The 17,647-nt window shown below is 36.0% G+C and overlaps 1 protein-coding gene across 3 annotated transcripts in view; it reads left to right on the top strand.

Moving 5' to 3' along the window:
• Nucleotides 1-17,647, top strand: part of LOC126379832 (calcium-binding mitochondrial carrier protein SCaMC-3) — a 34,451-nt gene that overhangs the window by 3,951 nt on the left and 12,853 nt on the right. The window contains exons 3-5 of one of the 3 annotated variants that reach the window (XM_050028772.1): nucleotides 72-159; nucleotides 1,394-1,420; nucleotides 2,157-2,268. In XM_050028772.1, coding sequence (XP_049884729.1) covers nucleotides 72-159; nucleotides 1,394-1,420; nucleotides 2,157-2,268 — 227 coding nt within the window. Of the gene's footprint in view, nucleotides 1-71; nucleotides 160-1,393; nucleotides 1,421-2,156; nucleotides 2,269-16,807; nucleotides 17,194-17,647 lie in introns of those variants that run through there. The other 2 variants (XM_050028773.1, XM_050028774.1) reach the window with 2 other exon arrangements.

The following is a 17,647-nucleotide window of genomic DNA, read 5'->3' as shown; positions in this document are numbered from 1 at the left end:
TATAGGTAGGCAAGGTATACTTGTACAATGATATGCCTTCACAATAACTTTTATATTCTTTCTTTTTTCAGGAAAAGTTGACCTTGAAGAACTTATATCGGCGTTTGCGGACTTAGGAATAGCTATCGGCCGGAATGAGGCTACCAACCTGTTGAAAAGGTAAAGACGTAATACATGTATTTGTTATATTATAAAAAGGTTCATTTTAATGCGCGTGGAAAGCTGGCGATATATTTTTTTTGTTGTTTTTTTTTTTGTAATTGCAAAAGCGATTGTCTTTCAATTAAGGTTAGTGATTATGCGATTTCTCATTACCACATTTATGGCCCGGTGACGACATTACGCAAACCCGCAGGTTTGAAACAAACGCAATACCGTGGAGTAACTAATATACTACGAAGCAATACATTTGATATTGAAGGATTCTATTTCATATAAATTGGCCCGTGCACATTGCGATTACTCAATTAAAACATCGAGTTATTAATATGGTGATGAGGTGCACCCACCTAAATCTGTTTACTTTAGTTTTCATTTATTCAATGTGACGCTAAATCTAATATCAGCAATCTTGTAACGTATTACGGTTGAGGGACTACGGTAAACGCTCTAACTAAAAATATCCATCAAATGTATTTAGATAAGGTTTTATTTTTAAAAATTTAGTTAAATATTTGGATTGTATTTAATAATTTATTACGTAAAATAATTCACTACCCAGCAGCAGAGGAGTATGAGAGAGAGACTGTTTATGTTATTATTTTATTAATCTTTATTTAAAGAGCTTAGGTCATTTATTTTATGTTAGTCTGCGTACATAACAAATATTGCAAATGCGATTAGTTACTGAGCTCTATAGCACACAGTTTCAATAACTGCATAAAAGCAGGGTCGAAGAGAGTGTTATTTAGAATTTAAATAAAAGTGTAGTAATTTCTTTTTTTTTTTCAGTTTGTTTATACCTCGGATACATTTTTTACTTATTACTTATGTTATAAATAAATGATTCAGTAAACATAATATGGCCAAGTCCCCATAACTCACTATAAACAATTAAGTATATTTAAACCTTATAATACTTTAATTCGCAGTAATTACGGCAGTTTTGTCAGGACTTATACCCCGTTAAATTTAGCATGATTAGAATGACAGCTGTCGGAACAATACGTTTCATATACACTCTTAATTCGCACTGTCCTGCTGCTATGCTGATTTTGCTATTTTAACAGGGTATAGGAAGACTGGATATATTTGTTACACCCAAGACTGCTTTGAGCGATTTCAATAATACACAAACGCCGTGCAATGGCTGCCGCCTAAACCATACCCAAAAATTAAAACTGAAGAGAAGATTCATTAGTAATTTAATCATTTCGGATACCAAATGTTTCAGAAAAACGAGTTGGCCAAATTTCTGGTGGTAAGTCGCGTCAACCCACGTAGTTTGCCTTGGCCAAACATGAGCTAAAGATATCATGACCACGTACCTAATAATGTCATTTAAAATGTGAAGTAAAATTACTAACAACACAAATTGGGACAAACAAAATATAGTAAGAAACCATTGCTTGGCGACTGTACATTGGAAACATAAAATATTGCATTATTCATTGAAACATTAGTGCCAGTATTTCACGGGATTACACTACGTCATGAAGCTCATGTAGCGTCGAGAGACGTCAGCTGTAAGATATCATCAGCTAGCTCGCCACCACATCTGTGGAACACCAGGAAACAAAAGCCAGCACTAAAGTAACAGAAATATCAAGGAACATCCTCCATGCTTCCAAAGTCAACGTTTTGTGATAATAAGATAGTTTACGTGTTTGCTTAAAAATATTTGAATCTGTATAGACTGAAATGTTAATAAATAATATAGAATAAGAATCACAGCTCGCTTTAAATTGTTTGTTTCTTTGTCTTTGTTTTTAAATTTTGTTGAGATCATAAATAGAAATAAACGTTTTATAGTACCTATAATATTTGAGACAACATTGTAGCGTCATACAATTTCATACAAGATGCAGAATGTGCCGTGGCGCAACTTTGTTCTAAAGCTTATCGTGTCAAATACATTGCCATTAAATAACCTCTCAAGGATGTTCTCACCGGAATCCATGGTGTTCTTTCGCTCAGTCGCATGAGTTTGTCCTCAGGATGGACCAGGACGGCAGTTTAAACATCAGCTACGATGAATGGCGGGACTACCTCCTGCTGGCTCCTGCCTCGGATATCCACGCCCTCATACACTTCTGGAGGCACTCTACTGTAAGTACTAGTCAGTAATTTTGCAGCGCCTGCAGATATTTTCTTCGCCAACAAAAATGATATAGTAGTTACTACCGGACTTGGAGCTAAAACTATTTTACACGTTACTATTTTTCATAAGTACTTATATTTATAATAAACAGTCTCCGTGTTCCAGTGGTTAGTGTTAGGCACTCGAATCGGAGATCTCGCATTCGAATTCTAGATCCAAACCTATAGATCCATTAGGACGTTACAGGTTGATCACTCGATTATCCGTAAGTTAGATGATCCCTGCTTCGGAGGGCACGTTAAGCAGTCGGTCCCGGCTACTATTAACTTAAGTTATAGTCATTCTTGCTCAGGATAGGAAAATAGTCTGGAATGAATCGCTGTCATCATTTGTATTCCTCATTTAAGCACTAGCTCTGGGTTTAAAGCTGGGTTGCCCATATTTAGTTTGATTGTATCTTTTAATTTTAAAATTAAACATCGTGATAGTTTCACTGAATACAACTCGTATATTTCCATTCTAAATCACACATAATTATTATTATTATTTTTTTTTGGGAAGAATACGTTGCATATCATAGTTTTATTTTATGGGACTTTTTTCACCCTCAGGATAAGGATATTCAGGATAAATATGAACCAATTTGAAACCTTCCGTTGGAAGAAAGTGTCTACCAAACAGATAAGGTTTCGTTCGCCGTGTCAAAGTCACTGACATGGCCGTGCTAATAACATAACAGTGCCGTGACCTTGCACAAGCGGGCAAACACTTGTTACTAAGGGTATGTTCACGTAGTTATTATAGCCTCAACCGTGTCGCAGTCTTACGTAATAGAAGTTCGTAAAACAATTTATTTCAATATCAATGTTCCATTGTATAATAACTGCGTTGGTTGCACAATTATTATTTTTTGAAATGCCGTGTAATGCGATTATTTCTTTTAATTTATTAATATACTTAATAGTGTCAACAAAACATTTCTAAAGAACCATTTTTTTATAGTTACTGATGTTTTTCTGATATTAAGTATCTTTAGGTTGTCTTATAAAATTTATCTATAGACCCTGTTAGAGATTTCAGCGATGAATTACGGGTTAGAGATCCGACTTCGCTTCACTGAGCAAAGATTAGTTTTTTTTTAATTAAAAACCGTATTGTTCTGCTTCTATACGTGAAAATCCAATAAAGTTAAATCTTTCTCGAAAACGGGTATAGGTATATACTTGGTCGGAGAGATAGACAAAACGTATTTGGGCATTTCTTTTATATTGAAGAATTTGTAAATGTAGACGTTGGTCTAAATCTAACTACCCCGTTTGGGACTAGCGACACAAGTTTATTTCCAGTTCACCAACAAGGTTCTACTTTCCGCAAAAAGATATTCTAACTGCAAGGAAAGTGTAAAAAAAGCCAAATATATTCGATAGTTTTTAATAGATTCCCTCACTAACGAATAGCATTTAATTTTCGTTTATATAGAATTGAATTTTCAAGATCAACATTGCGTAGTTCGGTATCTCAGAGACTTTGCCCGAACGTCCATTACAACGACTAGAGTGCTAAGGTCAAACGTCGAATCGGGTGTCATCGAATGTTTCCAAGTCCGGGAGCACAGTCACGCCTCTACAAATTCTCCATCCTCATTGGTCAACAACTCTCGACCTCATATTCATATCAAAATATTTTTCTTCAACAGAGATAACTGTTGATTCCGTTGTTATCGTATCGCGATCACAAAATGAAGACTTCCTCGTATAAATAATTTCAAACTGCGTGATCTATTTACGCAATACAATTTTAATTGACGTATTTCTGAAAGTGTATTTCTCCCCTTCTCATTCATAATAATAAAAAATAATTAGATTCAGTGAGACTTTCCACGCTACGTTCCTCAAAAACGTTATAGATGGCGCTGTACATTTTCCTTCTTTTAACCTACTAATTTCATAGATAATAGACATGATGATAAATGATGACCCTTTTTATACCTAGGCACAATTACGTCTTCCACCCATTATTATTCTGATCAAAATAAAGAGAAGCAATATAGGTAGCAACATAATTTATATACATAATGTGATCCAAATATCAAGCAACAATTATTTTTATATATGGTTTTGTGATTATATTGTATTTTGGAATAATGATGTACCCTAGTATGAGAAAATAGGTAATTATCACGTTAAAGCTATACAACGCCATCTATATTGTTTTTGGTAAACGTAGCCTGGAAACTCCCTTATTCGTAATGAATGAACGACGTAGAAATCCAAAACGTAAAACAGCTGCAGTTGGTAGCTGTTAATGGATAAGTAACTTGTTGTAAAAGGGCTGTTGCATAGTGCACCTTTTTTCATAGTTCTTAAAGTTTTCTTTGATCACGTAGAGCTCAAACCCATACTAATTAAAAGCTGTTTTTCCCCTTGGTCATTGATCGAAGTTCTAAATTCTTGAAATCTCCTTTTGGTCGCGTGTCTATAAACACACGCTACTAATGTCAAGGGCGGTCAGGACGACGCCGCAAAACCATAGACCCATCCGAAACTAGAAAGAACAAGAACGTTCGAGAAGTTCGTTCGAGGCGTTCGTGTCACGCTCAATCTCCATCATTATTATGTTTTGACTTCACACGATTGTTACTCCAGTCCAGACATAATAATTGTCTATAGACAGTTTCAGTCAGGTTTCAGTTCAGTGTTCTTTGCTTCAGTATATTGATGATATGATTATGATGTAGTTATTAGGACATGTACCCAGCTCCTACGCGTTTTCGCTCGTACTCCATTCTAGAAATACTAGAAAACCGTATTTATAAGCGTAGGTAGAAATGAAATATTTACAGACGAGACGATACAGTTTCAATTCCATTTAAATTTAATAACGAATGTGATTACTTGCGTCGCATGCAGGGGGCGCGAATGTAATTTTCTACTAAGTTGATGAGAACAGTATCGGGAAAATATGTTGTTCTAAAATGTAATTGTCCTACTGCTTATACAGCTCGATTTAGATTATTTTTTACCTACATTTCGATTTTGTGAAGATTGGGCATTGAATTAGACATTATGAAGCAGAGATCACAATGTCTAATTTTAATGTTCTAGTTTAGTAACAACGCGCAATAGGTACGCAAGGTCAATGTATTGCGTATTTGGACTCCCGACGATCCTGTCAAATTGATGGAGGGGGTGTCCAAATTCGTATAAGCAGGTCACTTGTACTCGTTTTACACTGCTCTCAAGCGTTTTCTGCTAGGTAAACCAATAATGCGCGTCAGCCTGCCGTGCACAAGGAACCCTGTATCTCTGGTCCAATGGTACTAACAACAACAAAGAGTAAATAGCTTGTCGTGTAAATCGTTCGCATGTACACGACTTGTATTTATTTAAAGAGAAACATAACAGCGGCCACACTATTTACATATTTGTAAAACATTGAAAAACATACATACATACATAAACTCACGCCCGTAATCCCTAATGGGGTGGGCAGAGCCACAAGTAATCAAAGACAACTTGCAGCCACTGTTGATACGAAGTCCAAAGATGGATATGATGAACCTTATGGTGACATTGAAAAAACACACAGTAAATCATAACATATACTTAAGTTTCATGGTAGCAACCACGATCGTGAATGTGACGGTGCCGATTGTTCGACTGCACTTAGGAACCTAACGTCATCTCCGATTGCAGCGTTGTTTCATCATAGACACAACAGCCGTCTTGTCTCCCGGCAGTTTCCTGGTGACGAGGCGTTAAGCGACATATTGCGTATCAGCTCCCCCATAGTCGAGCCCACCAAACGGGGCCCATTATCCAACTACACTGTAGTACACACACATTATCATATCAACATGATGACGTCAGACTTAGGTACGGCCTCGGGACTAAGGAGGGAAAAGGTCATCGCCTTGCTTCTTTAAATACAAGGATAGATGTCGTATTGGTATAAACTCACACCCATAATCTTTATTTGAAATTGACTCTAGGACTGGCCACTAGTCGTCCCCAAAGCGTCAGGAACTGTGTTACAGTTATAGCTTATATTACCATAAATAAATAGAGTCAAGTGCGAGTTGCACACGCACATCGAGATGGTGCCATACCTACCAGCATACAGACACAGGGTTAACTGAATCGACGGGGGTAAATAACGCACCACAACTTGTGGTTCACTCGTTATAAAATGTGTGGAAGACATTTTTCATGTTGTGCAGTGTAATCACTGTACTTCTAGCAACATATTATAACTATAGTAACATCAATGTCTATTGACAGAATACTTAGAAGTCTAAATGTTATTTTAATTATTGTATAAGTACAACCTCATCATCGTCATCAGCCCATTAACGCCTCCACTGCTGGGGCACGGGCCTTCCCTATGGATGGATAGGGAGATCGGGCCTTAAACCATCACGCGTGCCCAGTGCGGATTGATGGTTATTAACGACTGCTAATGCAGCCGGGACCAACGGGTTAACGTGCCTTCCGAAGCACGGAGGAGCTCGAGATGAAAACTTTTTTTTTGTGTTCACCCATCCTATGACCGGCCTTTGCGAAAGTTGCTTAACTTCAACAATCGCAGACCGAGCGCGTTTACCGCTGCGCCACCGAGCTCCTCATTCTTAGTACCTAATAGAAGCATATTTTTACGTCAAAATACTGACGTATTACAAAGTACAAAACCAAGTATTGTGTTTGCAATACTAGAATGACCACAAAGAAACTAAGTGAAAAGTTTCGAGAAAATTCTAGCCGGGCCCACGGTACGCCTTCTTTCAGACTATCTCGAGTAAAATACTAACAACGATTAACGACCTAACACATCGGGATATGCGCATCACCTGTCCTACTTTTAAAGGATAGTAATACACATTTACACTGATGATGTAAATAAAAATTGAAAATGAGAAGGACACAGAATTAAACGTCGGGTTAATAGATCTAACCACAACTTTATAAAAAACATGTTTTTTAATCGACAATATTGAATTATAATTAGCGCACGAGTTGCCAGAAAATGGGACTCGTCCGGTTTCCTTCAAATTGAAAAATGCATGTTTTTAATAATCATCAGCTGATATGACTGGCTAAACATAGGTAAGTACTCAAGTTCCAAACAGTACATTATACAACGCGGTTGGATCGAAGTCTCATGACAGTACTGCGGGAATTACTAGAAACGATAAGATAATAGTAGCCATTAGACATGACATCATTATACAAGTATTGTCTGATTGCAGGGAGGATGTCGGCTTTTAATGTACATTATTGTAAGGTTTCAGCCTGTCGACTCTCGAACTTGAAAGTACCAAACGAATTATGATTTGTACGCTTTGCTGTCACAGTTATGAAACTGTAGAAGACACGACTGTTATCATTTATTACATTATAAACCTGTATTTTACTATTTCGCATAAAGAAAGAGAATGAGCTAAGGCGACGGCAAAACAGAAGTAATAATATTGTCACAATATGTAGACATACTATAGCTACCTATTACTATCCTTTAAAAGTAGGACAGGTGATGCGCATATCTCGCTTACAGTTTTAACAAGCTTATCAAGTCGTAAGAAAATTCTATGTCTATGAATTTCATCTAAACACGACGGGTATCGATCGACGAGCTGACGTCAACAGGTGAAGTCGATTATAAAATATCTCCAGTGAAACGGACGCGTGTGTCTACGAATACCAAGGAGAACTCAAATATGTATTGAGCCCGGACTGAGCCCTCATAAATAAATCTAATATTCAGTATTGTATTTCAGTATCTATACTTACCTGATATTTATCAATTAATAGCTTTGTCATTTATGTTTATTATTATTATCTGCAAGCTATAATAACATCAATCAATGATCCGCAACTCATGTGTACATTGTATAACCCAATTATCACTTTACGATATTGACGTAAAATCGGTTTTTCAGTTTGTCACATGGTGCTAATCTTTGTAATTGAGTAACCAAACTAAGTATGTTCACGCGATTGCCAAGTTATTGTTTCTACATAAACTGACTTGGCTTTATATGAGATCTCACAACTTTTTTCGATAGAAGGATGATATAGCTCGCATTTTTTGTACATTTCTGTTTTTAATGGGGTTCTATTTTCTCTTATATAAAATAAGTTCAAAGTTATATACCTAGAAGTTATGTGAAGTTTGGACAAGGATTAAAAAATACACATATATTGCCTATTTTATCGCATTTGAGTATTCGATGTCGCAGTTTGCAGTTCATACCATTCTCATGCCATTACTAAATGTGAGGCAGTGGACTGGAAGTGACGTTTGTTGTGTAGTTGTCCCTCAACTGGGTAAAATTCAAAATTCAAAATTCAAAAATATCTTTATTCAGTAGGTAACATAGTTACACTTTGAATCGTCAATTTTACATAACGAACGTCTCATCCGCCTAAAACTACTGCAGCTTCTCACAACCTGTATAGCCGGGGAAAAGAAGCTGCAAGAAAAACCTCGGCACAGGGCCCTAGACGTTCTTTAAAAAAATAAAAATAAACATAAAACATAAAATATTGGTATACAATTGAGTAATTTAGCTGCCTAATATCAGTTCTCAGACAGTTAATCCCATGCATTCATATCTTCTAAATAATCACTAACTTTATAATAACCTTTTTTGTAAAGTTTTTGTTTAACTACTGTCTTAAAACAGTTGAAAGGCAAATTCTGAATGTCAACACATACATACCCGCGTCACTTAGGGGCTCGGCTACATTCGTCATCCGCTGGCCCAGATCACCTACCGCATCCGTTCCGTAATGTGAGCTGTCAAAGTCCGGATATTTTATCGCGGTACTAGATAAGTGTTGTCGTCGTCGCAGTCTTGTTTTGCTGATAGCGGAATTTTCTGACCCGATCACTTAGTACAGCTCCAGCTTACGACATCGTATCAACAGTGGCTGCAAGTTGTCTTTAATTACTTGTGGCTCTGCCCACCCCATTAGGGATTACGGGCGTGAGTTTATGTATGTATGTATGTATCACTTAGTAGTGATCGCGGAAAAATACGGGCATACTAACTTTTGTCCATCTCCAGATGGACCTCAAATGAGATGGCGTTTCAAAGAGATTGGATTGCACTCTTTTAGATTTGAACTGGCTGTAAGAGTTCAATTGTTTTAGAGATTACCTCTAGCTGCGAAACTTCATATTGATTCGTGATTTACAGAAGAAATCTAAGGAAGCCATAAAATACTAGTTTAGGCATACCATTAGAAGAAAAACCTAGCCAAGTAATTATAGGACAGGACAGGCATTTGATAGGATTCTGTATAGCGATCGTACAACCCAGACGCTTTTTGAGTTATACAGTCATTTAATACGACGTTGTTACTTAGAACTACCTATTGCGTAACCGTGTGTTGTAAAAATACATACATAAACAGCCTATATACGTCCCACTGCTGGGCACAGGCCTCCTCTCAATCAACCGGAGAGGGTATGGAGCATACTCCACCACGCTGCTCCACTGCGGGTTGCGTGTTGTAAAAATATCAAACATTAATTTGCAAATAACAAATATAAACGTATTTTATTACAATTTGCTAATTAAAAACATTTTTTACGTATTTGGTAAAATGTTCGGAAATTAAATTGCATCTTCTTCCGAACATTAGAGTGGACCTACCTAATCCATACGGTATATACCTTATAGTACGCCCAGGATAATAAGCAGCGTCGGCAGCCTAAATAATTAGCCCAGGACTTTGTACTAAAAGACGAATGTAACACATAAGACGATGTGTGTCTAAATAAAATTTGGAGGTAAATGAATGAACTTCACAATGAGAGACTTTCTAGCCTACGTTCCTTAAAAACAATATAGATGGCGCTGTTCAGATTTTCCTTCCTTTAAACTTCTAATTTCATTGGTAAGAGTCATGCCTCTTTGTTTTTGGGTATTATTATTTTGATCAAAATAAAGAGGAGCAATACAGGGTGTTAGTGACATCGTAACGAAAACTTTGAGGGATGATTCAGGCCATGATTCTGAGTTGATATCAAGTGGAATTTTCCGTCGCAAAAGTATGGAACGGAATATACCTACTTGTATGGCTACTGTATGTACTTGTATGGGGTGTAAGTGACATCGTACCGAATACTGAGAGGGATGATTCAGCTGATTATTCTGAGTTAATATCAAGTGGAATTTTCCATCGCAAAAGTATAGAATTGAAAATAATTTAAAAAAACTAAAAAAATAACATGAATTTTGCGACGGAAAATTCCACTTGATATTAACTCAGAATGATGGTCTGAATCATCCCTCTGAGTACTTGTTACGATGTCACTAACACCCTGTATAGATAGCAACGTAATTCTAAACATAATGCGATCCAAATATCAAGCAACAATCACGTTAAATCTCATCTGTAATACAGATGTAATGTAATTAGAATTACGTTGCTATCTATATCTGTATTATTTTTGAGGATCGCAGCCTGGAAACTCCCTCATTTTTTAAAAATTATTATAATTATATATGCTCAGCTGGTGTGGAAGTTATAACTACATCTGGCTGATATACACGTCATTGATTGGAGGCTTTATCCGGATAACTGAACAACTTTTTTGACGTTTACCTACCAAAAACGGAATTAACAAATGAAAAGTTTTTTTTTCTCAATTAAGTAAATTATATTTATCTTGTATAAGGAATAAATGACGAACGGAATCTAAACTAAGGAAGATACAGTTTATTTATACAATGGTGCTAATTCCTGTAAATACCATCTAATTTTATTTTAAGTTATATCTGTCATTTTCTTATCCGCCGAAAAGGAAAGGGACGGGTAATCGACAAGCATAAAATTTATGGAACACACGTCAATTTTAAGCACAAATCTAAACCAACCGTCTAAAAATTTTACATCAGTCAATAATCCGACACGTTCATTTGCTCATTCTTCCTAAAATTAAGAGCTGTAAATCATCCGTCCCTTTCCTTTTCGACGGATATGAAAATGACAGATATAACTTAAAATAAAATTAGACGGTGTCTCCAGGAATCGGGGCCAATATATGTACGTGTTGTCGTTTTTTTTTACACCTAACTTGTGCCGTTTAGACGCTAACTCGTAACTATGCGATATCAGAATCCGGTAAAATCTGGTTTGGTTGGCACGCGGAATGTGACGTCACGCCGTCTGCGCTTACGTACTGTCTCTGACGACTTTTCCAGATGGATAAGTGTGCATAACTACGAGTATGAACAGTATTTTGCTTATGTCATTTATAGAATAAAACTATTTTACAGCAAATAAATGCTGCGATATTGATACTTCTTTATTATAAATCTTTTTCGATAATTTAACATTGTGTACTCTAACCTGACCCTACGATAAGCTTCCAACAAACTGGTCGAAGATAATGGTAGCGATTTTCTGTGATTTTTTTTGAATTCTATATACTTATTTCAGTCATTAATTTATTTCTCATATATGTACTGTAGACATTTGTACCATTAAAATGCTATAAGATTTTCGGTACCTAAGCAATTTATTTTAATTATTTTATTTTATTGTCTTAGGGAATTTTACAGCGTTATTTACAATATAAGCGACTTAATAATAACTATTGGCCAATTACAAGCTACCACAAATGATTGAAAATAAATTTAAACTATATGAGAAAGAATAAAATGAAAGCAATTAAAAGAAAATACAATTTTAAGACATTAAATAAAACAAAATACTACTACAACCAATAATAATATTGCTATTATTTAATATAGTTATTTATAAGCGAGGTCCTAAGAGAACCAGCGCTGCTGAAAAACAAATCGCATCCAGAACTATTTAAAATGTTGAATAGTTTGAGCGCACGAGGCATAAAGCTGCAATTATATTATGTAAGTTGACAATTAACTTAATTTTATTACATTAAATAGGTTACCTCTAAATTGTTATCTAATGACTTGTTATGACGTAATAAATTTTGGTTTTACCACAAGTAAATGTAATATTTTGTAACGACCATTATTAGCAATCACGCAAAGTTTATTTTCTACCACATTAGTGTTATTGTTGTACTAAATAAATGAGATAATTGCTTTCAAACTCGTTCTCTTCAATGTAAATGTTAATAAATAGTCGTAAACGGCAAGTCACTGTGAAGCTTCTAGAAATAATAGTAGGTACCTACTTCAGGCGATAATTTTGTCATTTTATCTATATTCCCCAAGTGAGGTACCTAACCGAACTGTGACTTGTACTATATTTATTCTCAAACAAACCCGTTTAGTTGACATTTTATTAATGTAAATGTGAAATGCTTAGAAATCTTCTGGTAACGAAATCAGGGGTCTAAAAACACAAGACCTCGTTAAACAACTCATATAAAAAAAAACAATATTGCTTGTGATATTTGTTGACATTGAGAACTTACTTTTATGTGCGCTAACATGAAACTTTTTTAGACCAATTGCACCAATATGGCCTGTTTAAACCCACTGGTGATAAATGGAACACGCATAATTTATTTATAGAAACATAAGCAAAGTCATAAAATTTGTGAAATTCTCTGTTATACTTCATCATACATTTATCACTTCAATACAAAGATGTTTATAATTTAGATATTTATGTAATATCATTGCTTCAATATCATTGTCAAGGCGAAAATATCTTTTCCCTCATTGTATAACTTTTTTATATATAGAAACTGATAACAAGGACGTCATATCGTCTGTCAAGACTTTGTTTGATATACAAGAAGGTATTTTTCAGAAATAAATACTTTGATCAGTTGGAAAATTAAAAAGAAGCATCAGTTTGTGACATGCAATAAATCATTTGGAATTACTACATAAGTCTACCGCGTATTGCATATTGCCAAAAATGTAATATAAGCCCTAGAAGTGTGAATAAAAATAGTCATTGGTTCTGAAATCAGATTACTTTAAACTACTTCAATGACGGATGGATGTCTTGCAAGAAGGGCAGTACCAGTACGTACGAGTTGCAAGTTGAGACGATCAATATTATTAAATACTTAAGGAGGGGTAATGACAGGAATATTTACTAAACTAAAAAATAGTGTATATTTTTAAACAACAACAAAACAAATAAAATCTCTGAATCAAACACAATTCGATTGACTGACACAATCACATTGAAAGCATAACTTACACCTACGTCATAAGAGTAATAGACGTGAAGCGAGAATCATCAACGGCCTTGATGTATTGCCATGGAACAAATAAATAATATGTATAAGATATTAGTGGCACTTATCAACCTATGGCATACTCGTATAGGTTGCAAGTCCATCGTGTTAGACGGGGACGTGATGTAATTCTCTTAGTTGTCTTCTCTAATACTTGCGATCATCGGAAATTCTCAGAGCATTCTGCCTCAGTCTAGACGCATAATTTTGAACCGAGCAATTCACAATGACTAAATCTTTCTGTTCAAATGCTGCTATTTAGTGGTGCATTGGTCATCTGCATATATCTGGCTTCAGTCAGTACAGCCTAAATACGTCTCATTACTTGCCTGGCTCAGGTCTTCTTTTAATCAAATATAAATTAATCTTCAGGAAAAAATACAAGTACAAAGCAGTTCATTGACATAGTCGTCTTTAAATATTAGTACAGTAATTATACATTATATCATCATAACTCTTGTCACTCTAGTATTTGTTATCTGTCGGTTACTTGGAATTTATTACACGAATTTCCCAGGAATATGTGTTATATGAGACTGTTGGCTCGTGCGCAGTTTATTGCTTGATGGTGGTAGTACAACAAACTTAAGGAAACTCTTATGAAGAAACTGCCTTTTATGGTAAAAATAAAACAAACACTGATAATATAGCGATTTTTATAACGTAATGTCTTTGGGGCACCATAAGCGACTCGACATGGTAGCATCATCAATAAAATGTATACAGTTGTGTAAAGGGTACCCCTGTGCCGTATTTATCAAAACTTACAAGTCTACACGTTCACAAGCTACAAGTTACTCACAAGTACGTGTCAATTACGTTCATCAAAAAAGTATAAAAGTAAAAAATACTTGTGAAATAAATACTGACGTTTGTAACATGTAATTTACATGTGTAGTTTTGATAAACACATTGTTGTAATAATGAACTTTTTTTTAGAAGGAAAATTCTTGTAACAGTACTTGTAAGTTTTGATAGACAGGGCACTTGTTTCGCAACAAAATGTTATGTTATTAATTTCGGGCTGGTAGCACAACCATATTGTTCTTGAATAATACTACGTATGGAACGGAAACTCTCCGCTCCCCACCAGCGGCTGAGCTAGGTATACCTCACACCCCCTCGGTCTTGAATTGTATGGGCGGCAGACATCAGACATACCTACATATGCGCGTGTACGATAACTTTTTTTTTTGACGTGACTTATTGTAGATTTGCCGCAGATGGCATTAACTACTTGGCCGGACAAATGTGGAGCGCTGAAGGCTCTCACCCGGCAGGTGTACGATAACGCCAACGTGTAATGTGTATGTAAAACGAGGTGTTTTATATGAAGTGTCCGGGGTGTGATTCTAGTAAGATAAAGCCCTAGGTAGTTTTCTGAAGGCATATATTAAATACGATTAGAAAACCATTTCAGATCAACATAATATGTTGTGTAACACATAAAATATAGGTATTTCATCGTAGAAAAGTACTTATATCACAAATGTAGCCGAATCTCAGTAACTGTGATCATAATAAGTAATCGCATAGGTGTGACCCTCAATCCATCCATACATTCTATTCCATCTCATCATTCGCACGCGCCATCCGAGTTTACATTCTCAACTTGTTTGCAAACTTGACAGAGTACCATGTTTTATAAACATTTCAGCGAAAAATATCGGCCTTTATGCAAACAGAAATATTTTGCTGCTAAATTTGTATACCTCGTAGCATTCATTCATTCATTTCAAACAATGTAACTTTATTATACTACCAGAATAAATCCAGCTTGGCTTTTTCATTTTAAAGCCAGTTTAATCCAGTACGCATCCGATGTCATACGCCTAAACTAACGTCGTGACTCATCAGGTTTTCCTTTTCATAATACATGGAATTCATAAGTATCGATTATCACAGGTTTACAATTACGAAATAACTAGAAAAACATCGTATCCCGGTCGTCTTGGAGACAATTCAACCTTGTATACAAAACTGTGCAAAGGTGCCAAACTATTCGAGTCTTCCTGGTAATGACGTAATGCTCCTGTTATGTAAATTGAAACGCCTTAACTAGCTATGAACTAGTTTCTTCATCGTTGACAAAAATAGTTTAAACAATTGAAAGACATCTTAATATAAAATTAAGTTTGTAGAATACTTAATTGACGCCTCTCTAAAGAGACCTGCTGCTACATTAAAGTTACCAAGGCATCTTTTACTTTTCGTGAATGGGTAGAATAATCGCTTAAGTGCAATGCTCAACAGCTGTTTTAGATCTCGAAGCAGCTGACAAAGTCATCTGACTAGTTGCTTCGTCATTTCCTAGATTATACCTGTCGCTTTTCTATGTGTATGTTTCTAGATTACATACTCCTGGCTTTGCACATTATGAGATCAAAATTTCAAATTTCGTTACTATAATAGTTACTAAAAATATTGTTTAATTGTTTATACTGCACCTAGGAAAAAAGTGTAATCTTCCTTTTTTAAAAAGGCGGCTGAGAATACGGCATTACTGTCGGGATTATGTTACATTTAAGCGGGATAAAAAGTGTATGAAAGTCCAAATAATGGATATTTCTGTTTATTTATTTTTTTACGACATCCGTAATTTAAAAATACAAAATGTCAAAAGGTAAAGGTTTTTAAGTTCAAGTTCGTAGAACGTTACTAGTGGAGGTGGCGTAGAGTAGCTGTGCGTATTTAAAAAATAGAACAATAAATTAAAAAAAATACAATCGCGCGCCGCTGGCTATCTTGTTCTATTATTTTTCATTATACAAATATCTGTTTTCCTAGTAGGTGTAGTATAAAGTACTATTACATGTATCACTCGGGAGAAAGTACGACTCCCAACTCGTATGTGTATAGGTCCTCGGGTACTTTGTTGGTAATCGGTCACTTTCTTCCCTTGGTGAACAATGTACTGTTTTCTCATCAATAACTTTCGGTATCTGCTGCATACATAATTGTAAACGTTTTTGAAAAGACTTTGCAGATAGGTGTCGTATCTTGCTTGCAAGAATGAAAGTGGATACCTATATTTTTTCGTTTTGTCACTTTTTCTGTATGTCAAAAATCTCATTAGTGGCATTATGTAGCTCTAGTTTGAGTATAATTCTGGTAGCGCGCCGACTTTCACCTTCATTCACATGCATACCGATGTTGCCAAGCAACTAGATACGGCTACTTCATACCGCTTTGTATCGCAAATCGCAACGTATGGGGCGAGCCCCCAATGAACTTGTAGTTCGACCCGAGCGTAGCCATTATCAGCTGTTACTTCCCCTCTACCACTGTATGTTAAACCGGTCAAATGTAATCGTTTTGGTCTCAACAGCGGGCGCATCGCTCAGTGCTAGTCGGTATCGTAGTGCCAGCCGGTCGTCGGCAGCCACATACAACCGCCGCCGCCCGGTTCTCGCGGGCACGGTGACGACACTCGCGGCTGGCGCTTGCTAGCCAACCAACATAACTCGACTCGCAGTGTGAGATAGCCCGTTGAAGCGACTAGGCGCGTATAATTAATTATTCGTACAATCGCGTCCGCACACTCGAATTATAGCTAAAGTATTACGCGATCTGATACCTACAGTTCCAAAGAAAGTCTGTGATCTTATTTTAATTAATTTATCTTCTTTGCGTTCAGTAAATAAGAAAAAATGTCTCTTGAGTTAGAAGAACTAACAGGAGTAACCGGCGATGTCTTCGAGGATTTCTTGGTGGTGTTTCGTCGGTGCTTGGCAAAGGTAAATGCATCTATATTCGGTGACCAATACTGCTCTACCGAACTGCAATCAGTTTTAGCACGCACTTCACCTGGTTAAGACCATACCTATATTGGTTCTCGTCATTACCTTGTGACATTTCTTCAACCACTTCAATCATGGATTCTTACGCTGATTATTGGGAATGGATATTGAAGGTACCAAAATAATTGTAACCTCATAAATATTTCTTTACTACATTCTTCTAAGTACTGACCTTCAAAATCTGTCAATCCCGCCACATTATGTTCAGTTTTGGAACGTTTTCAAGTTTGCAAAAATAAAATAGTCATTAATCTGATTTCGTTTAAATCTCGAAACAATAATAGTTGAAATACCAAAATCCCGCCAATTTCTCAACTTCAATGAAACTGAGCATAGGGTAGTGCAGTATGGTTGTCTCTTTCCTCCTAATTATAAATGGCATGTGACCGCT

Source organism: Pectinophora gossypiella, chromosome Z, assembly GCF_024362695.1.
Source record: "Pectinophora gossypiella chromosome Z, ilPecGoss1.1, whole genome shotgun sequence".
Classification (NCBI taxonomy): domain Eukaryota; kingdom Metazoa; phylum Arthropoda; class Insecta; order Lepidoptera; family Gelechiidae; genus Pectinophora; species Pectinophora gossypiella.
This window is presented reverse-complemented; position numbering and strand designations above follow the sequence as displayed.